Source organism: Miniopterus natalensis, chromosome 6 (assembly GCF_054644295.1).
Source record: "Miniopterus natalensis isolate mMinNat1 chromosome 6, mMinNat1.hap1, whole genome shotgun sequence".
Classification (NCBI taxonomy): domain Eukaryota; kingdom Metazoa; phylum Chordata; class Mammalia; order Chiroptera; family Miniopteridae; genus Miniopterus; species Miniopterus natalensis.
In genome coordinates this window covers 26,766,225-26,790,325 of record NC_142086.1, presented here as the reverse complement: position 1 = coordinate 26,790,325, position 24,101 = coordinate 26,766,225, and the positions used below count along the sequence as shown (strand labels likewise).

Sequence of the window (24,101 nt, the reverse complement as noted above, 5' to 3'; positions counted from 1 at the left end):
AAATACAATTAAAAAACAGGACAGTCTAAGGGAGCTGTGGAACAGCATGAAAAGTAACAATATTCCCATCATTGGAGTGCCAGAGGAGGTCAAAATTAAGCAAGGGTTAGAGAACCTGTTTGAAGAAATAATGGCAGAAAACCTCCCTAACCTGGTGAAGGAAAAAGTCACACAAGTTTAGGAGGCACAGAGAGCAAGAAGAATCTAAAGAGGCCCAAGCCCAGACACATCATAATTAAAATGCCAAACATTCAAGACAAAGAGAGAATCTTAAAGGCAGCAAGGGAAAAGCAATCTGTTACCTACAGAGGAGCTCCCATAAGGTTGTCAGCTGACTTCTCATCAGAAACTCTACAGGCCAGAAGGGAATGGTATGGAGTATTCAAGGTAATGCAAAACAAGAATCTGAAACCAAGACTACTCTATCCAGCAAGGCTATCATTCAAAACAGATGGTGAAATAAAGAGCTTCCCAGACAGAAAAAGGCTAAAGGAGTATATCACCACCAAACCAGCATTGCAAGAAATGTTAAAGGGACTGCTGAAATACGTAGTAGAATGATTGGTAAGGCTCTCCTGTGAAGCCGTCCAGACTACAGCTTTAGTTTGCTGCGAGTTTTTTTTTATTACTGCTTTGATTTCATCAGTTGTTATTAGCCTATTCAGGTTTTTTTATTCTTCCTGATTCAGTTTTATATGATCTCACTCAGATGTGTAATCTAATGAACAAAATAAACTGATAAAATAGACCCAGAGACAAGAAGCATAGAATAGACTGAGGAATCTCAGAGGGAAGGCAGGGGTGAGAGAGTGGGTAGGGAGAGATTAATCAAAAAATTTATATGCATATATGCATAACCCAAGGACACAAACAATGGTGTGATGAAGGCCTGGGAGGGAGGCAGATGCAGGGTAGGGGGCATCAATGGGGGGAAAAAAGGGAGACATCTGTAATACTTTCAACAATAAAAATAAATTTTTAAAAAAAAGAAAGTAGAGCCCTGGCTGATCTGGCTCAGTTGGTTGGAGTATCATCCCATATACCACCAGGTTGGGACTGGATTCCCAGTCCAGTCGGGGCACATATGGGAGGCAACTGATCGATGTTTCTCTCTCACATCAATGTTTCTCTCTCACACACTCTCTTCACCCCACCTCCCTTCCCCACACTTTAAAAAAAAATCAATTGGAAAAAAAACCATATCCTTGGGTGAGGATTAAAACAAAATTTTTTTAGAGAATTGAAAATAGAGACACAAATACTTGTACAGTGATGTTCGTAACATGTGATGTTGACAACAGCCAGAAGGTGGAAATCACCCAAGTGTCCACAGACATTTAAACCCGACTACAGAAAGGCAAAATGGAATCAGAATCTCAATTAGAAAAGTAACCTCCAGACTACTGTTCTGGATCTGATACCTCATATAAAGCATCACAAATTAAAACGGTAGTTGATAGACCTATTTCCATACTTAAAGTTGAGGAGGTCTTTCCAAGGATAAACCAAAACACAGGTGTCAAACACTTATAGGTTTTACAAAATAAAAATTTTAATTTCTATACTACAGAAGGCATTACAAAGAAAGTAAAATTACATATAGGAAACAAAAAATATTGCAACATATAATGAAGGGTTAATACCTTTAATAAGAGTTCTTACAAATCAGTAAGAAATAGATGGAATACCCCAATATATAAGAAAACTAAAGAGAAAATTCACATAAGAAACACAAAATCCATCTTCACTAAAAATTAAAAATAATTGAAATGAAAAAAATTATATTTATTTTTACCAAGAGGTTATCAGAAAAAGTTTAATAGCACCTAATTCTGGTTAAAATACAAGAGAATGGGAATATAAGGATTTCTAAGAATAAATACGCAAAGACATATCTATAATCCACTTACTGTAGCTGTGCTATACAGACAAAAAATAAAAAACATCCTAAATGTCCACTCATAAGGAAGTATATATATGTAAAAAGAGATAAAATAGAGCCCTATACACTGATGCGGAATGTCATCAAATTAAAAGAAAAAAGCTGATTTTCTCATTTACTCCTCGAGCATACATAGGTATTATTATCTTATTTTATAGATGAGATAAACTGAAGCACAGAAAAGAAGTTAAGCAAATTGCCTGAGCTGCAATTCAAGACTATACTAAATAAGTTAATACAGATATAGCCTTTATCACATTGCAATTATCATAGTACAGACAATAAATACTACTTAGAAGTTGTTACAAGAGTAATATAAAGCTTAATATGTGTTATGTTAAAATAATAAATTTTTATCTAGAAAAAAACAAATATGCTACTTCAGGAAAACCATTTTAAATTTCCTATTCATCCTTGGTATTTTCTATTATTCCTTTACTTTTGGCATAAAACATAAGATTATTTTACCTCAGTCTGACAGCACATCACACATGCTGTCATGTCTGCTGCAATCTCCCACTCAGACTCAAAGGCAATTTATTATATGATGATGTATTATAATATCATACACTTGAAACTTACATAATCTTATTAACCAATGTCACCCCAATAAATTTTATTTTTTTTTAAAGTATTTTTGTTTCCCACATAATTCCATTCAGGTTGTCAGGGTCAGTAACAATAGTCCCAGCCACTAAAGACAGTCTAAGATTAAACTAAGATTTTTAGCCTTTATATGACATTTTTCCCACATATATCATCAAGGGCATAAGTTCCAGGTTCTCAGATGAAACTTCCTCAGTTTTCACAGTCATAGCCCCCATTCTTCAACCCACCAATTTTTACTTGATACTTGACACTGTATCTTTGTAACAAGAGTTGGTATATTAATCACAATCTCTACAATAACAGGACAACCATAATGTCAGAGCATCATGTCTCATTTTAAAAAGATCTAAATAATTTTAATTTATTCTTCCTAATTTTGAGACAGGCAGGCTGAGATGAGGTTGGTTACAAAAGTCCCATTCTCAAGCCTACTATGTGCTCATACTGTATTTCAGTTCTAATGGGGCACATCAGCTGAAGTGATGGCATGGCTATACTTGCAATTATTTCCACAGGGCACTCTAGGTTCTCCACAAAATGAACTCATTTTAAGGGAGAAGGGAACTAAAGCTTGGCTTAAGGAGTGCAGTAGTCCTCCTGAAACCAAAAGGTAGTACTAGTATGGCTGTGACAAATGCCTTGGCAGCACTGGTAATAGCAACAGAGGTAGCAATAACCTCAGGATAAGACACTGGCGAGATTATTTCAGTACCATCAACTACAATATTAACAGCCTTTAATGGGATGTTTGATATCAGCCATGGTAAGAGAGAGGAAAATAATGACTACCATTTATTAATCACATACTAAGTTACAGGCATTATATTAGGGACTTTACCTTATTTCCTTAAACCTGTACAATAATCCTGGAAGTGTGATTATCCCTGTTTTAAAAACAGAGTAAGTAACTTGCCCAAGACAAGTCAGCCTATTAGGAGTGCTGCTGAGATCTGAATCCAGGTGTGAGCTTCCAAAGTCTATACCATTCCAAACACAAGAATCAAAGAAAATTACCACCAACAGAATGAATTTTCAAGGCCCACATCAAATACCACCTGGAATGTGAACCTCAAAAAGGAACATATCTGCCAAGAAGGACCCCTCATGGTTAACTGGGCACAAATTCATAACTAGAGTCTAGAGCCACTGACAGAAGCCTCTCATGAACACTGCATTTCAAGAAAAAGCTAGATTGAACCGTCAGCATCCTGCACTGTGTTCCTGCCATCTGAATCAATCCTTATAAATGAGTTCCTGGTATCATCTTGCAATGGATGGACTGAGACCTGCCGGCCAAATCAGACCTGTGCAGTTATATCCTCCTTTGCATCTATCCTGACCAATCAGAGCTGCTCCATAACGACCAATCTGACCAATCAGGGCCATGCTACTTGGACCAATCAGAGCTTTGCTATTTGGATTCCTCATCTGCAAAAAAAGTGGACCAATCAGGAACCAGGGTGCAAACTTTATAAAAGGTAGCTTCCCCTTTGTCTCAGGGGAGCCGACTTTTGGTTTCCAACAGAGGCTGCCTTTCCCCAGTTTGCCAGTTGTTCGTTTGAATAAAGTTTCTCCTCGGTCCATACCCCATATTGGAGACTCCTATTGACATTCGCTTCGTGGAAGCAAACTTCTACTGATCACAACTATTTAGAAAGGCCTTGAGGAGAGCTAGAGTTTTTACTGAATAGATTTTAGGAACAGCCATAAATTTTAGACCTATTATTATTAAACCTTAGCCCCAGATTGGAATAAGGCCTGAAAAGTGCAGATTTAATATGTCAGCTTCATAGAATCCTCACAATTAGTGCTATTTTCCATAACAGCATGAATGTGCAGTTGATGTCATTTGAATTCCATGGTAACAATACATCATAAGTAAGCACAGTGATTATCTAAGTGATTACTTATGATGTACTGTTACCATGGAATTTGAATGACTTAAGTCATCAATGTCTCTCTCTCACATCGATGTTTCTCTCTCTCTCTCTCTCTCTCTCTCTCTCTCTCTCTCCCTTCCACTCTCTCTGAAAAGCAATGGAAAAATTATCCTCAGGTGAGGATTAAAAAAAAAAGAGCCCGGCCAGGCATGGCTCAGCAGTTGAGCATCGACCTAGGATCCAGGAGATAGGGTTCAATTCTTGGTCAGGGCACATGCCAGGGTTGCAGGCTCAATCCCCAGTCAGGGGCATGCAGGAGGCAAACAATCAATGACTCTCTCATCATTGATGTTTCTCTCTCTTTCTCTCTCCCTCTCCTTTCCTCTCTCTGAAATTAATAAAGATATTTAAAAAAGAAATAGGCAAATAACATAAGTCTTACATAAGCGTTCAGTAATAACAATTTTATCTATATATTTTATATGCACAATGAATTCTCACATGTGAAATTTAAAAGGGATAATAAACAATTTTGTGAGGTAGAAAAGTCATTCAAAATTATTTGTTTTTACAACTCGGGAAATTAAAGTCAAGATTAAATGACATAAACATTAACCCAAGGGCACAAAATTCAAAATGTATTGAGCTAACCACTGAGTAAAAATGCAAATAAGACATGATATCTCTTCTTAAGGAGTTCATAGTCCAGTAAAGGAGGCAGAAATAAATAAACACCTATAGTACAAAATGATAACTGCACTTCTAATAATCTCTAATTAGACATTAAATTGTCAGTAACTAGATAAAACCACTGAATCTTTCTCTTTCAGCAAATTCAGAAAGAGATCTAATAAAGTTAAAATTGTCATTATTGATAATTCACTAAATAGAACCTAGGTGAAAACATAAAATATCTTTCAAAAGGAGAAAAATTCATAAAATTTTTAAGTTCATAAGAAATAAACAATTTATAAAAATAAAATGTGTTACAAATGTAAGCAATTTGTTATAGAGCTTTAAAGAGGCAACTATAAATACTCTTTAATGTAATTAGGTTTACAAGAGAAATACAAACCAGAAGTTACCTCTGGATGGTTCAGGGGTAAAAAAAAAAAAGACTGGATCAATAATTTTTCATTCACATCAAAACTACTTACTGTACTGACTAAAAGCAGAAAATTAAAAAGAGAAGTTCATGATAAAATGGAAATTAAAAAAGCCCTGGCTGGTGTGGCTCAGTTGGTTGGGTGTTATCTGGTGCACCAGGAGGTTGCCGGTTTGATTCCTGGTCAAGGGCACATGCCTGGGTTTCGGGCACAATCCCCAGTAAGGGACGTGCAGGAGGCAGCCATTCAATGCTGCACTCTCACACTGATTTTTCGCTCTCTCTCTCTCCCTCTCCCTTCCTCTCTCTCTAAAAATCAACAAACTATTTCTTTAACAAAAAGTTAAAAGATCAGTATTTACTGACATCCCCAAGCTTTTTCCCATAATTTTTTTCTTATTTACAATTCCCACTCTTCCAGAACTTAAAACAAAAGCAACTTCAAATTTCCATTTCTCTCATTGGCACAGTAAGCCATGTTTAATGAAATTCAGTTATCTCAAACCATTTTTGTGAGAAATGCATTTAGCCATTCATTCAGCAAATATTTACTAAGCACTAAATGCCAGGTACAGTTCTAGAATCTGGATATAAAAACAGTAAATAAACAGTAAATAAGCCCTGGCTGGTGTCGCTCAGTGGTTAGAGCATCATCTGAGCACCAAAGGGTTGAGGGTTCAATTCCTGGTCGAGGGCATGTACCTGGGTTGCAGGTTCAAGCCCCAGCCCTGGTCAGGAAGTGTGCAGGAGGTAACCAATCAATGTGTCTCTCTCACATCCATGTTTCTCGCTCTCTCTTCCTCTCTCCCTCTCCCCCTCCCTTCTACTCTCTCTATAAATCAATGGAAAAAATGTCCTCGGGGGAGGATTAACAAAACAAACAAACAGTAAATAAGACAAGATGGAGGGATGGATGGATGAACAGAGAGATGGGTGAAGAGGACATAGAAGGAGGTGGGTTAGACAGATGTCAGGGGAATGGATTTCAATTATATTAGACAAATTAACTGAAATACTGAAATAGGTAACTAAATTTTCATTAAGAGTCTGCATCCATTTTCCCAAAACACAAGTGGAGTGACTGGTGATTTTTGAAACTGATTATTAGCCATGCATGGATTGTTGGTTCCAACACCCATTCCAGCAACCAGGAGAGAAAAGTCATACTAGCCATCAGAGCACATTTGCCCCACATTTAGTAATAACATATCTGTGGGGGAAGAACAGAGGAAGGCTCAAGAGAATAAAATTTATGTTGAGTACAGTTATCACTAAACATACCTTTCAGGTAAAAAGAAGCTCGTGTGAGGACTTAGATTTTGACAAGACTCTAGGCTGCCATCAGATGATGAAGAAAGCTGCTCTGATTGCAAGTTGTCTGTATCACCCAAAGTGGACTCAGTTACAGGAGAGGTCTTTATGTATTTTCTTCCTAACTCCGTTCCCAGGACATTCGTCAATATAACTCTGGGTATCCTGTCACACAAAATAACAAACACTACTGTACTGAGGTCTGCAGTAAAATATATATTCTTGAAAGTTGAACTTTGAAACATTTTCATCTGAGCACAAGTGAGCTACAAGAACTATACAGCCCTAGAAATCAACCTGTAAATACTCAAAATTTTGGATGAACATACTCTTTTTTTGTTTCTAGAAGTTCTTGTGTCTTATTAATTGGCACAGATTAGCCTATCACTGCAATGGCTTTAATGTCATCATGGCTGTTATTAGGGTGCTTAAAATTTTAAACAATTTTTCTCAGGAAATGCTTTCTTTCTCTTTTCCAGTCATTATTAAAAACACAGATAACTACAAGCCAATTCAAGAAATCATTATTCTTCTCATTCAACATGAAAGTTCTTGATAAGTAATTATAAACCTGTAATTGGCAAATAACAAATGCTAAATCCAATAAGAAAGACATCATTCAGATTGCAACTATGGTAATAACAGATGCCATAGTAAAACAGTACATATATTGATAGTAATATATATGGTTTATATCATAGCATCAGGGAAAGAGTCGATAAATTAAACATTTAGAAAAATTAAAGTGTATTTTTAGAGCTCTAAAGTTTTTTAATTGGCTGGGTTCATATCAAATGTACTATGTAACCCTGGTGTCTTCTTAAACAGAACAGGTTAGTATAATCTTTTCTTGGTTAGCCAGTTGAATTATGAACAGTTGATGTACTTTGCCACACTACAATGATGCCCTTGAGGTTACTATTTGGCCCTGAACTGACTGGCCCAAGCCCAATTATTATAAATTTTTAGTGTCTGTTACTGCATTTTTTAAGTTATCATATCACTGTTATCAATGTCATTAGCAGCACTTTACTGATCCTTTGTGAGAGACAATAGATTAACACTTAGAAAAGTCAAAGTACTTTTAAGGGAAAAATGTGACCTTCCTTATACTTTATTATATTTGCTGTAGTAATTAGAGAGGTGCTCTATTTTTGCTACATAAAGGCACTATATTCTTTTTACTATGTTCAAAACAGCATAGAATTTCAGGTTTAGAAGAATTTTAAAATAATTGGCTTTCTCTTTATTTTAAACATGAAGAACTCAAAGCACGGAAAAGATAAACGCTCACCCCTGTATAAGTAACTCTTTGTAGTAGAAGAATCTGGACCTATTATGTTTTGGTTTTTTAATTTTATTCCATTACACTGTATCCATAATACTAAAGTGCCAAAGGATCCAGATAACGCTTTTCTATCAATACTTCAAGAAATCTTTAAAAATATCCATTTCTAGTACAACCATCACAAAAAATGTACTGCAATAATTAAGTAGTATATATGATCTAAAAACAAAGACACAGTAAATGCAGGTTGGGGCAAAAGTAGGTTTACAGCTATGAGTACACAAAACAGAGTTAATAAAGCTATTGTGCCCTGGCCAGTGTGGATCTGTTGGAGCATCATCCCATACACCAAAAGGTTCTGGGTTCAATCTCTTGTCAGGGCACACACCCAGGTTGCAGGTTCAATCCCCAGCCCCAGTCACAGCCTACGTGGTAGGCAATCAATCAATGTGTCTCTCTTACATCCATGTTTTTCTCTCTCCTCTCTCTCCTCCCTCCTTCTCTCTCTCTCCTCCCCCCACCCTCCCTTCCACTCTCTCTAAAAATCAAAGGGGGGAAAAATATATCCTCAGGTGAGGATTAACTATATATATATATATATATATATATATATATATATATATATATATATATAGAGAGAGAGAGAGAGAGAGAGAGAGAGAGAGAGAGAGACCCTAAAAAGAGCTGTCTCTCCAAATAGGGAAGATGTTTTCCATAAAAGATTAGTCCTATACAAAGCATTAAAGAGAACCAAACAACAAAAAAGTAAATCATCCTATTCCTGTATGGTTTGCTTTGCTGCTAGATTTTTTTAAATTGATTTTTAGAGAGACAGGAAGGGAGAGGGAGAGAGAGAAACATCAATGTGAAAACAAAACATCGATTGCCACCCCCACCCCCTGCACGCCCCCCACATCTTTAAAGCATAAGAGCCCTAAAGGGCCTCTGAGGCTATCACAAGGTTCAAGGAACTATTTCAGCATGTCTACCACGGTATACCTTTCAATGAGAAAGCACTCAATTACAAGGGGAACTAATTTCACAATGAAAAACTTAAAGGATAAGTAGAATACCTAAAGGTTAATGAAATAGACATCATATAAAATGTACAATAAAGTCCAATTCCTACTTTATTTATAGAAAAGAAATTAAAGTTCATTAGAGTGAAAAGCAGTATTGCACAGGAGTTAAGAGCAAGGGTTCTGGAATCAGACCAAACAGGGTCAGATTCTGATTTCAGCATCTAATGATGGTACATAACCTTAGGTAAATAACTTACCTTAATTTATGCCTCCTAGCATTGATCTCATCTCTAAAATAGAGACAACAATATCTACCTCACAAAGTTGTTAAGAGTAAATGAAATAATAGATATAAAGCAGCTAGCACCAGTCCTGGCATACTGAAAGTTACACAATAAAGGAAAACTCATTTTCCTATTATTGAAGTCTTGCTCAAAGTTATAAATAATCCTTTTATGAATAGTACATAATTGTCATAATTTATCTTGTTCTGCAATCTTGATGAAATACCCTATTAGATAAACACCTATTAAATAGTTAGCAATGCCTATAGTACACACGGCTGTTCATAACACAGAGCCTCAACTACTGGCAACTTACCCAATTTGAGTACCTTGAAGAAACAGAGAGATTTGTGTGACAGCCTTACAGAATACAGATCTATGACTAAGTTCATAATCCCAAAGCTGTCTTTTGATGTACAATTACATAAATTAGCATTGCAACAGAAATTCCAGGGATAGCCAGCACTTCAAGAGTTTCTGAATTTCTAAAAGAAATATAAAGCACTGGCCAATGTGGCTCAGTTGGTTGGGCGTCGTGCACTAAAGGGTTGCAGTTCAATTCCCTCAGGGCACATGCTCAGGTTCCGGGTTCCATCCCCAGGAGGCAGCCCATCGACATTGCTCTCACATTAATGTTTCTCTCTCTCTTTCTCTCTCCCTCCCTCCCCCTTCCTCTCTCTAAAATCAATCAAAAATTATTTTCTTAAAAATAAATTAATTAAATATATATGTATATATATAAAGGTGTATACTTCATTTCTCGTATTACTTCACTACTGAAGGACTGAAAATTGTCATTTGACACAGTCTGTCCAATTTTTCCCCCAAGTATGTAAACAGTATCAGTAAAATAAAACAGAATTTAACTGTAATAATATTTTGAAATCATATTTAAAATATGCTAAACCAAAGCAGAAACAAATTTTGTAATGCAGTGAGATAAAGCAGAAAGTATACTGGCCTGAGAAGTAATGCCATTTATTGATTGTATCTCTGCATGGTTATTCTCTCTGATTCTTAATTTTCTCAATTACAAACTGTTGATTCCTTCCCTGCGTAAGTAGCAAGGTAAATGTAAGATTCAAATAAATGAAATTAATAATGGGGAAAACTTTGAAAAACAGATAAGAGCTATTAATATAAGTTTCAGGTTAACAACAACTTTTTAAAGAAATGGAACCCTTGCTGAAAGATAACAAAATTACATCCGGTAATAAAGCAATAATATAACAAGCAAAAAAAAAATTACAATAGCCTCGGTCAGGTAGCTCAGTTGGTTCAAGGGTCTTCCTGATATGCCAAGGTTGTGGGTTCAATCCTGGGTCAGGGCACATATAAGAATCAACCAACAGCCCCAGCCAGGTGGCTCACTTGGTTGGAGCATCTTCCCATACACCAAAATGTTGCAGGTTCAATTCCCAGGCAGGGTACATACCTAGGTTGCAGGTTCGATCCCTGGTTGGGGCATGTGCAAGAGGCAACCTATGATGTTTCTCTCTCACATCAATATTTCTCTCTCTCTGTCCTGTCTCTCTCCCTTCCTCTCTCTCTAAAAAAAAATCAATAAACATATCCTCAAGTGGGGATTAAGAGAGAAAAAGAGAATCAACCAACAAATGCATAAATAAGTGGGGCAACAAATCGATGTTTCTCTCCCTCTCTAAAAATCAATCAATAATTTTTTTTTAATTACAATACTTAGTTTTCACTTTGCTGTAATCTACATGAATGCTTTTCTAAAACTGTGCTATGTGATGTTTTAATAAGGTTCTCATAAATACATTCTTACCCCAAATGATATAATTCAAAATAGTTTCTAAATCAGTTTCTTAAGCTATGTAGAGAAAAAATTATTCACAGATTTTCTAAATTTGTTTTTTATTAAGTAAATATATTATCACTCACCTAAAATATTACAGGCTTACTGAAATCTTAAGGTGGTAGAAATAGTGTCCAAAAAGTCTTATCATCACAGTATCTGGAATATGTACTTTTTTAAAACTTCAAAAATATGTAAATTTAAGAAAAATGAATAAATATAATTACACCATTTAGGGACATTTCAAACACCAGGAACTAACTTTTCTTAATGATTTATGAGTACGCTATCTCCATATTTCTCTAAAAATCTCTGATGCCACTTGATTAAAGCAAGAGAAAGATGGTTTATTTTCTCAAAAGCCTTGTATTTGTGTCCCCACCAGGCTCTTTCTTGCCTATTGACCAAGATTTTTTATAAATGTCTAGAAATTTTCCCCCAAGCAAAAAGATGTAAAACCATGTATGGAGATAAAACTTACAATAAAATATGGTTTACTTACTTAAAAAGAAACTTGTGTATTTCAAACACTGCTGGTTTGATATTTCTAAAACTCTTGCCCCTTTTCTTCATTATTTAACAAGATTGACTTGGATCATGTGTTTTCTGTTTACCTTCTCAATCTTATCCAGAAATTAAAAGACTAAATTATCCTCACATAAAAGGCAACATATTGAAGCCCCAGCTGGGTGGCTCAGTTGGTTAGAGCGTCGTCCCATACACCAAAAAGGTGGTGGGTTCAATTTCCAGTTAGGGCACATACCGAGGTTGCAGGTTCAACCCCTGGTTGGGATGAGTATGGGAGGCAGCCAATCAATGTTTCTCTCTCCCATCGATGTTTCTCTCTCTCTTTCTCCCTCTCTAAAATCAATAAACATATCAAGTGAGAATTTTAAAAAGGTAACATATTTAGATCATTACCCTTTAGATCCCAGAATGCAATAAAATTTCTAACAAAAATAAATTTTTCTCCCTTTCATCTTTCTGAAATAATGAAATCCTATCTAAGTAAAAAAGGAAATAAGACAAAAAGCATCATGTCAAAGTTAAGCAAAGATTAAAGAAAGCATAACTCTCCCATTCCAGATACTACATACTGGACAGAAAACATCTATCTAAAGCCATATTCTAAACAGTTTTCTTTTTTTTTTCTTTTTTTTATATCTTTCTTGATTTCAGAGAGAGGAAAGGAGAGAGAGAGAGAGAAACATCAATGATGAGAGAGTCATTGATCAGTTGCCTCCTGCAGGCCCCCGACTGGGGATCAAGACCGCAACCCGGGCATGTGCCCTGACCGGGAATTGAACCCCGATTGCCTGGATCCTAGGTCAACACTCAACCGCTGAGCCACACCAGGTCGGGCTAAACAGTTTTCCAATTTACTTATTTGAAGTTGTAATCTCTTTTCCTGTTTGTTTTTTCACCAAATTACAGAGCAAATAATTGGTTCTAATGGAGGAAACTACATTACACTCAAAAAGACTAGAGATGTCACTGCTGAGAAACAATCTCTTCCTTGTATTAAGTAAACATTTTATGTATCCAGTATTGTGCTAGGTACTAGTAATAGAAGAAAAATAATAAAGTGTAGTCCTTGCCCCCATGAGACTTACTGTCAGGGAGGTACAGAAACCAAAAATTGCAATGTAGTATAATGAGTTCTGTGATATATGAACAGGTTGCTTACTTAGCAAAACAAAGGGATCAAATGCAGATGTGGAGGGTAGAATTAAGGAAGGCTCACGAAGAAGAAGGCATATGAGCTCAACATTAAAGGCCCATAGGAGTCAGTAATGCAAAAATGACAACTGCTTCCAAGATAAAAGAGCAAAGAGCATGAGTTCAGAGATATAAAATGGCATTATACATTCAGTGACTTACCAATAGTTCCCTAAGTCTAAAACACAGTATACCTGGCCGGGTAGCTCAGTTGGTTAGAGCAACATCCTGATATGCCATGGTTGTAGGCTCGATTCCCCCGGTCAGGGCACATACAAGAAGCAACCAATAAATGCATAAAAATAAGTGGAACAACAAATCTCTCCCTCCCTCCCTTCTTCCCTCCTCTCTCTCTAAAATCAATTAAATTTAATAAAAAATAAAACACAGTATAAATACAGAGGAGTGGACAGATGTAAGGCTAGAAACAGACAAAGGTGAGATCATTAAGGACCTTGTATGCCAAGCTAAGGAGTTTAAACTTTATCCTGATGGCATGTGTAGCCACAGAAAGATGTCAAACTAGAGAGTGACAAGTAATACCTGCTTTTAGAAGAAATACAATATAGGCAACAATATAGGGAAATAACCAAGAAGAAAAAGACTATGCACAGGAAGCCCAATCCAGTTAACTATTGTAGTAATACAGGCACAAAGTTAGGGTTTGAAGTGAGGCAGTGGCAATAAACATGGATAGATCATTTCTGGACTTAGGAGGTAAAAATAACTGGACATGATAAATGACTGGTGGTGAAAGATAAGGAAGGAAGAGGAGTCAGGACAATGACAAGTTCTAACTTGGAGAACTGAGCGTACAGAGGAGTCATATACTCAGACAGGGAGGGGCTACAGATAGAGCAACTAGTCTGAAAACAAAGATGATGCATTCACTTTGAACAAGTTAAATTTACAAAAACCTGGAGCTCAGGAAAAAAGTTCTATACCAGCTGGTAGTTCACACAAAAAAGCACACACACAGTAAAAACCAAATTAAAATCTTATTGGGATTCTACTTCATATTATATTTAAATTTCATGAACACATAATCTAGCTACTAACAATTACTGGTGAAAAAAACTATTCTTTTAACAGGAAGAAACATTACACAGTTTGGCTGAAAAATGACAGATGAAATGAAGGAACTGATGAGACTGTCATTTGGAAGAGAGTTGAAGCCTCTTTTCAAAAGAGTCTTAGGGGTTAGAAGGGCCATTCCTTTAACTATCCCCTTTATCTCTGCACAGTAAGGGAATAGCTCACCCATACGAAAAAGGAAAAGTGCTAGAATCCTGAAGAATGAAAGCAAACTGCTTCATAAATTACTGAAGCTAAGTTGTCTGACTCTAAGATTTAGAGTGCTTTAGAAAGTTAAATCTACGTAACATATGATCAATAAGGATATTCTCGTTACTTGGCTTTTTATATTTTCACTTTTTTTTAAAGTGTGTCCCTGCCCTGGACGGTGTGGCTCAGTGGTTAGAGTGTCTGCCCAAGCACCAAAGGGTCACAGGTTCGATTTCCAATCAAGGGCACGTACCTGGCTTGCAGGTTCCATCCCCAGCCCCAGTTGGTACGTGTGCAGGAGGCAACCAATCTATGTGTCTCTCTCACATTGACGTTTCTTTCTCCTTCTTTCTCTTTCTCTCTCCCTCTCCTGCTTCCTCTCCCTATATCTCTCCCTCTCCTTCCCTCCCTTCCACTCTCTCTAAAAATCAATGGAAAAAATATCCTCCTGTGAGGATTAACAAAAAAAATTAAAAGATAACAACAAAAAGATATCTTTTTAAATTAATGTATAATATTATACATTATTTTTGTATAACGTAATATTATACGTTATTTTTGACAGAATTCTACTTTTATTTTTAAAATAACGGTGTTGAATGAAAGTTAGTGGTTTTTATCTGGATTTTGGCTTAAAACAGAGTGTCATTCAGTTACAGACCGCATAAACAAAGCACTAGCTAAGCACAGGTTATTCTAAATGATAGTAAAGTACCTCCTCCAAAAACTATTCATTTAAGGGTTAAAATTCTACATGGAAATACACTAAAAATATTGTTACAGATCACAAATTCCCAGAGCTAATTTCTAATTTTCAGCCCCAAACTTCATACACAATTCTTTTAAAAAAGATAAAATAAATCTGGTCTTGTTAGTTTTCAAAATGAAACTGCATGTTTATATTAAAAATCTGGTGGTAATATTTTAATATCATCTCCTTTTTAAAAAAAAAAAAAAAATGCAAGTAAAATACAAGAAAGCTCAAAAAAGTTGAAAGTGGTAAGTACCTAGATTAATTAACACCTAAAAGGTATGTTAAAGATGCAGAAAATAGAAAAGATATGTTAACATACCTTTTAAATGTTATTTAATCTAGGTTGTTACCTATCTGTATACATCTCTTCATTTTATATCATAAATAAATCCTAAAATATGTATATGTGAATCAAATTATAAAGTAAGTTAAATGTACTGATGCTTGTTTTTAAAAATAATTGTCAATCTACTTAATCAAGTATCAACCTATCAGTAAGTTTGTAAATTAAGACTGTCAGTTTTAAGATTTGCTTTCAAATGGGGTACACCTGCATATGCAGATTTTCTTAAAGATCATTTCCAACAATCTTATTTTTAAGACTATTGGACGTATTCCTAAATGTGGTAAGTTGAACAAAATCAATACTGAACAACGTACCTTTCAGATAATTTAAGGCTTTGGTGAAGAGGTTCTAATTTTTGACATGTCTCTAGGCTGTCAACAGATGTCGAAGGCAATGAATCTGATTGCACCTTGTTGGCATCACATAAATTAGCATCGTTTCTAGGTAGGATCTTTCTGAATTTTCGTCCTAAATCCGTCCATAGGACATTCGTCAACATAACTCTGAGTTGCCTGTTACACACATAAATAATTAATAAATACAGAACTAAACATTGTATAATACATGAATGCATCAGAAACAATAACAAATGAAAACCTCCAGGAATTCTAAATTTCAGTTCTTCAAGCAATTAAAGAGAACAGTAAGCATTTTAAGTAAAAAATTTGCCTAACCAGTCTCGAATATACATTAAAAAGTAAAGCCTATTTCACTTAAATTGGGATTTTCTTCAGAATTCTGTCTGTTATACTACAACTGGAGTCACATACTATGTACAGCTGTTGGATTCCTGGTAACCCATCTGTGCCTATTCTCACTGTTAGTGGAACAATACACATCTGCACATTTCATCACAGAGGCAACCACTTTCTGCACTAAAAATGTTTCTTTTCTTTTAGCATTTATTGATTGAAAAACATTGTTAAAACTAAGGGTGCAGCATTACCTCATCTAAAGTATTAAGGACTAGCTAAAAGAATTGGAAATATTTAATCATAAGAGTGTCTATTCTACTCCCTGGTACCAGTTTTAGGCACCAGTGTATTTAACAAACATACGCATATTAAGAAACAGAAAACAAAGTGCTCATGTATTTTTATTACTATTGTTATTAATCCTCACCATCGATTGGTTACCTCCCGCATGAGCCCTGACCGGGAACAGGGATCGAACCTGCAACCCAGGTACATGCTCTTGACTGGGAATCCAACCCACAACCCTTTAGCGCTCGGGCTGACTCTCTAACCACTGAGCAACACCATCCAGGGCAAGTGCCCATGTATTCTAAAGACAAAACAGATCTCAAATAAATCACTTTTTGCAGCAGCCACTTGGGGCTATATCTTCAGACTATCTGGAAGGAAGGGGGTACCAGTCTTCAGGGAATCTCCATAGAATGCACTGAAACTCCAAACATTTTGAGATTTTAAAAAATTAATCTATGGGTTTTGTCATTATTATTAAGGAATAACATTAATGCGTAACATTTCTTTGAATAAGAAGAATTCATTCTTCCTTCAACAACTACTTACTGAATAACTGCTAGCAGAACAACTCTAGAATCTAGAGATTCAGCAATGAACAAGATGGTTATAGTTCTGCCTTAATAGAGCTTACATTCCAGAGAAGAATTCCCCAACTAATTACTTAATTACAATTGTGATGAGTGATAAGAAGGAAAAATACAGATGGCCACACTTCATCTGAACCAAGTCAGGAAAGGTTTTACTGAGAATATGGCATTTAAGCTGAAACCTCAAAGAATAGGCACTCTCCAAAGGAAACAGGTGGAAAATAGAGCTGTCTGAAAGGGGGTACAAAATGTAAATGGCTCTGATATGAGTAATGCTTGTTCAAGAAAATTAAAGGACTTACCTGGTTCAAGTGCTTAGAGTGAAAAGGAAATTTGTACAAGATAAGGATGGGCAGTTAGATGGGACTTTGTGAACTATATTAAGGATTTGAGACTTTATGTCAACAACAATAGAAACTGCTAGTTTTAACAAGAGAATGAGATCAGAAATGCATTTTTAAAAGATCACTTTGATCTTTTATGAAGAATGAAACAGGAGCACTAAAGTCAAAGGGTAATAAAAATGAATTTAGAGACATAATGGTAACTTTACCAGAGTAGGTGAGTGGAATGGTGGGAGCAGAAGCCAGAACACAAAAGGATGAGTCAATGGGAAAGAAGGACAGGGATACAAAAAATACAGGCACGCGGGAAGAGGTCAGCAGAGTGGGAGAGGCCAAAGATAAAGGAGACAGAATAATTAACAAAGTAAGTTTCCTAAGAAATGATATAAGAAGAGCTAATATTTGCTTGGCCGGGTGGCTCAGTTGGTTGAAGCATCATCCCATACCAGGAGGTTGAGGGTTCAATTCCAGCCAGGGCACATGCCTGGGTTGCAGGTTTGATCCCCAGTCGGGGTGCATGTGGGAGGCAACCAATTGATGTTTCTCTCTCATATCCATGATTTTTTCTCTCTCCCTTCCTCTCTAAGAGTCAGTGAACATATCCTCAGGTAAGGATTAAAAAAAAGGAAAAGAGCTAATATTTATTGAACATGCATTATATATCAGGCATTGTGCTGAGCATTTTACAATAATTTACTTCATTTAATCCTTACAACTACTCTATGAGGTACAATGGTAACCCCTCTTTTTTTGCAATTGAGAAGACCAAATAGAATGATTAACAACTAATGATTAAGCCCATAGTAAAATGGGTGAGTAGTAAAAGTGGGATCCAGAACCATACACTCTCAATTCTATTGCCAGCACTTTGACTGTTCCACTATGCTGATTTGCGATGGGAGAAGGGCACCCCTTTCCTTCTTCTAAGAAGCAGAAGGAATCAAGATCATCTTTCCAAAGTCATATGAGAGGTAAAGGAAAAAAGGCTTGAAAGGGAAAAAGGCTTGAAAAAAGAAAAGGTTTCAAATCATCATTGTGGAGAGGGGGTCACAAGCTGACTAGAGAAATACATTCAGATTATTTTGCAGTTTAGGAATCTAGTGATATTAATAATCATGAATTTATGATGTTACAAATATACTGTTTTGTGACTTCATCAGTGCTCAGCCACCTAGGTGTCAGCAAAATGGAAACAGATAATTAGGTTCACAGGTGATTATTAATTACACAGGAGAAAGGCACCTTTACAATCGGGAGATTCAGCAGCTACCACCTTAACCAAGTGATCAAATAAATACAGGACCACCAACAGTGAGACAAGCAGATGTTATGTATCCCAATATGATGCGATAAGCAAATCGCATCAGCTATGAAGTACTAGTGCAAAAATGTAACATGAATCTAATTATGAGGACAATCCCAGATAAATCATAAAAATCTAGAATGTAAGACATTCTTAAAGACAACTAGCCAGGACTCTTCAAAAAAGTCAATGTCATGGTTTAAAGAGAGAGAGAAAAAGAGATAGGCAGGGGCTATTCTAAGATTAAGAGACTAATGAGACATAATAACCAAAAGATATAATGCAAGAACCTCAATTTGATCCTAGATTTTAAAAATAAAATAAAAGGTATTTGGGGGACATTCATAGAATTCTGCTTATAGACTTAATATAAGGGATGACATGAAATCGTTGTTAATTCTCTTCACAATGTATGTGGCTGTATTGTAAGAGAATATCTGGTTCTTACAAAATGCAGACTGAAGTATTTAAAAGTGAGGTGTCATGAAGTATGCAACTTACTTCCAAATGGCTCCCCAAAAATGTGTAATATATGTGTATATGTGATATGCACTTATATAAATGTATGAAGAGAGATTGGGAGAAGGCAAACACAGGAAAATGTTAACTGGTGAACCTAGATGAAGGATATAGTATGAGTATTTGTTATACTCTTGTCAATATAATTCCATGCGTGAAATCCTGGACCACAAACAGTATGAAACAGAGGGGAGAGAGTTATGCACAAAGATATACATCATGGTATAATAATATAAAAACAACAAGCTAAAAGCAACCTTAAATGCCCAGCAATAGCAGAATGGTTAAGTAAACCATGGAATATTACTTATCTCTTAAAATCTTCTACTTTAAATTTTAAGGATGGCTGTTTATCTGTGTGTGTTTTTCTGTTTTCTACGTGCCTCTATTTCTATTTAACATACTAAGTAAGCACGACTTAAAGACAGATGTCAATGAATTTTTTTTTTTAAAGAATGGAAAACATTTCAGGTTTACCTAACCAAAACCTATCAGTTAATGAGGGAAATGAATATGTATTTTTGGCATTCAGGAAATTAAAACTATTCTTTTGTAAGGTTTTACAAGTGTACAAGTTAAAATTCTAAATGATCAAATGAAAATACTTTAAAAATCTTTAGGATACATAAGGTATACTTTTAGTCCAGTAGGAAAACTACTGATTATTAGTAATTTGCTATATTATTTGGAAAATTATTATCTCAATGATAATTTCATTTATTTTATTTATTTTTTAATGGAGTTGGGGAGAAGAGAAAAAGAGTGCCCTTTATTTATTATTTATTTTTAAAATCCTCATTCAAGGATATTTTTTCTATTGCTTTTCAGAGAGTGGAAGGGAGAGAGAAAAACATCGATGTGAGAGAGACACATCAATGATTGGCTCACGCCCAGACCGGGGATCGAGCCTGCAATGGAGGTACGTGACCTTGGCTGAAATCGAACCTGGGACCCTTCGGTCCGCAGGCTGATATTCTAACCACTGAGCCAAACCGGCTAGGGCTCAATGGTAATTTTAATTAAAATTACCCAATGTGGGCCCTAGCCAGTGTTTCTCAGTGGTTAGTACATCAGCCTGTGCACCAAAGGGTGCAGATTCGATTCCTAGTCAAGGGCAGGTACCTGCGTTGCAGGTTCGATCCCTGCCTGCTCAGGAAAGTGCGGTCAGGAAGTGAGGCAAGAGATGTGTCTCTCTCTCAGAACGATGTTTTCCTCTCTCCCCCCTCCCTACCTCTCTTCCACTCTCTCTAAAAATCAATGGGAAAAGTATCCTCCGGTGAAGATTAACAAAACAAAACAAAATCCAATGTTGGAAAAGGCCATTTTTCTATACACCCAGACCAAATAAGAATTTATGTTGGGGAGCTGCCCCTCACTGGTCACCCCATGTGGCCACCCCCCTCCTGGCCTCAGTTTCCCTATCAGCTCCACAGAAGATGGGGGCCACTGGGGGCACAAAGCAGATGTCTAAAATACCGCCCAGAATCAAGAAGCCACTGATACAAACAAGGTAGCCATCTCAGAGCCCCAGCACTACAAGTGCCCATGTGGTTGGAAGGCCCCAGCCTATGTCCCTGTCCCACTGACTGGGCTGGCAAGCCTCATTGGAAAAGGGGCTTCCCCTCCCTGAATCTCTGTCTACACCCCTGTAAGTGAGGTAATGGCCACCCTGCCTCCCAGGTCCATGGTGGGGTCGAAGTGGTCTGGCTAGCTGAGTACCTGCAGGCTAACAAGAGCTCGGGCTCCCAAGCAGGTCTGCTGTTTCTGTGTCCCCCTCTTGGGCAAGCTGCTTCACCTATCTGATGGCAAGGGCTTCTACCCTCAGGTTCCCTGCAGGAGTCAGGGGCCTAGTCCTTGGCAGCTCCCACCTGCTTGGGCATATGTGGGCTCCTCTCCCAAGAGACCCTCAGGCTGGCCAAAGGCCAGTGACTCCAAGCATTATGCCTCCTCCACCTCCCACCAGCATACAGGCTGCCACAGAGAGGACCAGCTCACCTGGAGAGGTTAGCTCTAACAGCTTGGACCCTGTTCCCACCTCACTGTCCATATTGGGCTCCCCTCCTGGTTTCCTGGCCTCCACCTCAGGCGGGCTCTTGGGGCCCCTTCCCACTGCAATCAACTTCACCTCTGACTGCAGCTTCCCTACACCTCCCCACACAGAGGATTTATCCTGCTTCTGAGCCTCTGTTCCCAGTGTCCTTCCCAATTCCTCCTCTGGAAGCATACAAGGCCACCTCCTCTTCCTCCCAGCCTCTTTCTGCCACCTCTGGGCAGCCCCCCCCCCACTTCCTCTCAATTCCCTCCCCATCTCCAGTCTCTTCCCTCCATCACCTCCACTCAGCACATTCTCCAATACACAAGCCATTCCCATCACTTCTCTGTTCTAGATCTCCAGGACGTCCTCAAACCCATGTTGCCTTACCAGATCCCTCACCCAGCTCTCAACAGGCTCTCTACCTCCTGTAACCCTGCATCAACCAAACCCATGGCTCCCCTTACCCAAATCCACCAGAAACCCTCCTCTATCCAGACTTTTGCCCAGTTTCCACTGCCTGTGGTTGCAACTGAACTAAGCCTCAAGAGTTGGCTCAAGTAAACAGCAATTCTTCCCAAACTCTTCCAAAAACAGAAGAGGAAAGAACTCATTCTATGAGACCAGCATTATCCTGATTGCAAACCAAAGACATCACAAGAAAACAGATCAATATCCCTTATGAATGTAGACATGAAAATCCTCACCAAATACTAGCAAATTGGTTTGCCAAGTGGGATTCATTCCAGGAATGCAAGGTTGGTTTAATATTAAAAATTCAATGAATGTAATAAACCATACCAATTGAATAAAGGAAAAAAACCACACACACACACAAAAAAGATTTATGTTGAAAAATAACAACCACTGATGATTTAATTGATTATTCTAATAGAGTGGCTCTAAGTGAAAAAGACAATTTGGATTCTCTGGGAGAATACTTATTTCATGTTTATAAATTTGGTTAACTAACTTGGTTGACTAATATCCTACTGCAGAAATCAGCAATCTTTTTCCCCCAAATCATTAAGGTGAGGTTGTTTTTTATAATTTCTGCATTTAAATGCCATAAGATATCTATGGATACTGGAATAGAAACTTAAGAGTAAAGAACAACATTCCTACCAGACAAAATAAAACCTAAACCTAGTATTTAGACAGACAGACTTAGTTGGCAATATTATTCAAAAAAAGGTAAGAAAGTAGTGCCCTGAAAGTTAGGAGATAGGCTAGTTTTAAAGGACAAGAAAGGAGTTGTAAATGCAAAAGCGCACGAGAACTTCTGAGGTAATCTATTTTGTACCTGGATGATGGTTACATGAACTTATTTGCCTTATAAAAATGTATTAAATTATAATGAATAATTTATTAAACTGTTTACCTTTTATTCATGTTTTTGGTAGGTGCATTATATTTCACAGTAAAAATAAAGAGTAAAGGATAGCTAAATGGAGAGCTCCATCTAACCCAACATTCTATATACTATCCCTGCTAAAGAACTTACCACCCTAACCTGTTTGGCTCATCGATTAGAGCATCAGCCCTCAGAATGAAGGGTCGCAGGTTCAATTTTGGTCAAGCGCACGTATCTCAGATGCATGTTCCATCTCCACCCAGCGGAAAGCAACTGACAGATGTGTCTCTCTCACATCAATGTTTTTCTCTCTCCCCCCCCAACCTTCTACTCTCTCTAAAAGATCAATGGAGCCTGGCAGGCATGGCTCACTGCTTGAGCATCAACCTATGAACCAAGAGGTCATGGTTCAATTCCTGGTCAGGGCATATGCCCGGGTTGCAGGCTCAATCCCCAGTTGGGGCCATCTGTGCAGGAAACAACCAATCAATGACTCTGTCTCATCATTGATGTTTCTATCTCTCACTCCCTCTCCCTTCTTCTCTCTGAAATCAATAAAAACATAATTAAAAAAAAAAAAAAAAATCAATGGAAAAAATATCCTCAGGTAAGAATTAACAAAAAAAAGGAACTTATGTAGGCTATTTAGAACCATCCAATTATCTATTTGTGAAATGTCCCTTTCAAACTAAAAAGCATTATACTACTTTTCATTTAACTTCATTTATAAGGGGAAATAATTACAGACCTATGTACTCAGAGACTAAAAATATCATTCCTAGAAAATAATATGTTATAGATCTCTTCTGTATCACTATTTTCCACATTTGAAAATTTGCAATTGTAGGAAAACTCAGTATAAGCACAGCATTAAAAAAAAAAATGTTTGTCTATGAACAAAACACTTAGAGTTTCTAGAAAAGCTCACCTTTTGTTAAACTTAAATTTTTCAACACAAGCAGTTCATTCAATGAATACATAACTATGACTTAATTATATAACTTGGCAAAATTAATCCAGAAATCAAAAAAAAATAATCTTTTCTCAAACTTCAAGTCCTGTTTTTTGATTCTGGAAACTGATGATTGGAAAAAAAGTAGTGTTTTAGTTTCTTTTTTCATAATTCAGAGTATTTCTTGTCCTCTAAGAAAACAGGAATAGAAAATCAGAATATGCCACCCCAAAATATGTCACTTTGGCATAAGTATTATTTTGAGATGAAGATAACTAAGAAACAGCAAATGCCAAAAAAAAGCTGTCCCCTACCTGCCTAAAACCAGGCTTAGACTATTCATCACCAAAGACTCTTAACAGCCCAGAGCTGAAATCTACATAACAAGCCTTACTAAACAAAACTTACCGAACATTAGTTTACCCCATATATTTACCATCCCACAGTTTGCGATCCTGGAAACCTCAAACCTTTTTCCTGTCTTATCAATTCCCTAGAAATCTATTCTTTGTTGAGACACTATAAGTCCAAGTTCTAACCCCTCCTTTGAGTAGCTCATCACTGAACTCCTCCAACAAATATCCACGCTGCATGTGCTAATAAACCGTTTGCTTTTCTCTTATTAATCTGTATTTTGACAGTCTAAAATGCAGGACCCATC

At 36.9% G+C, this 24,101-nt stretch overlaps 1 protein-coding gene across 8 annotated transcripts in view; it reads right to left on the bottom strand.

Moving 5' to 3' along the window:
* Window positions 1-24,101, bottom strand: part of SENP7 (SUMO specific peptidase 7) — a 106,653-nt gene that overhangs the window by 44,769 nt on the left and 37,783 nt on the right. For 4 of the 8 annotated variants that reach the window (XM_016199688.2, XM_016199689.2, XM_016199694.2 and 1 more), the window contains exons 5-6: window positions 15,678-15,875; window positions 6,818-7,012 (exon numbers count right to left, since the gene is read on the bottom strand). The exons of 2 other annotated variants lie outside the window; for them this stretch is intronic. In XM_016199688.2, coding sequence (XP_016055174.2) covers window positions 6,818-7,012; window positions 15,678-15,875 — 393 coding nt within the window. Of the gene's footprint in view, window positions 1-6,817; window positions 7,013-15,677; window positions 15,876-23,416; window positions 23,632-24,101 lie in introns of all 8 variants that reach the window. 2 more of the 8 variants (XM_016199692.2, XM_016199691.2) reach the window with 2 other exon arrangements.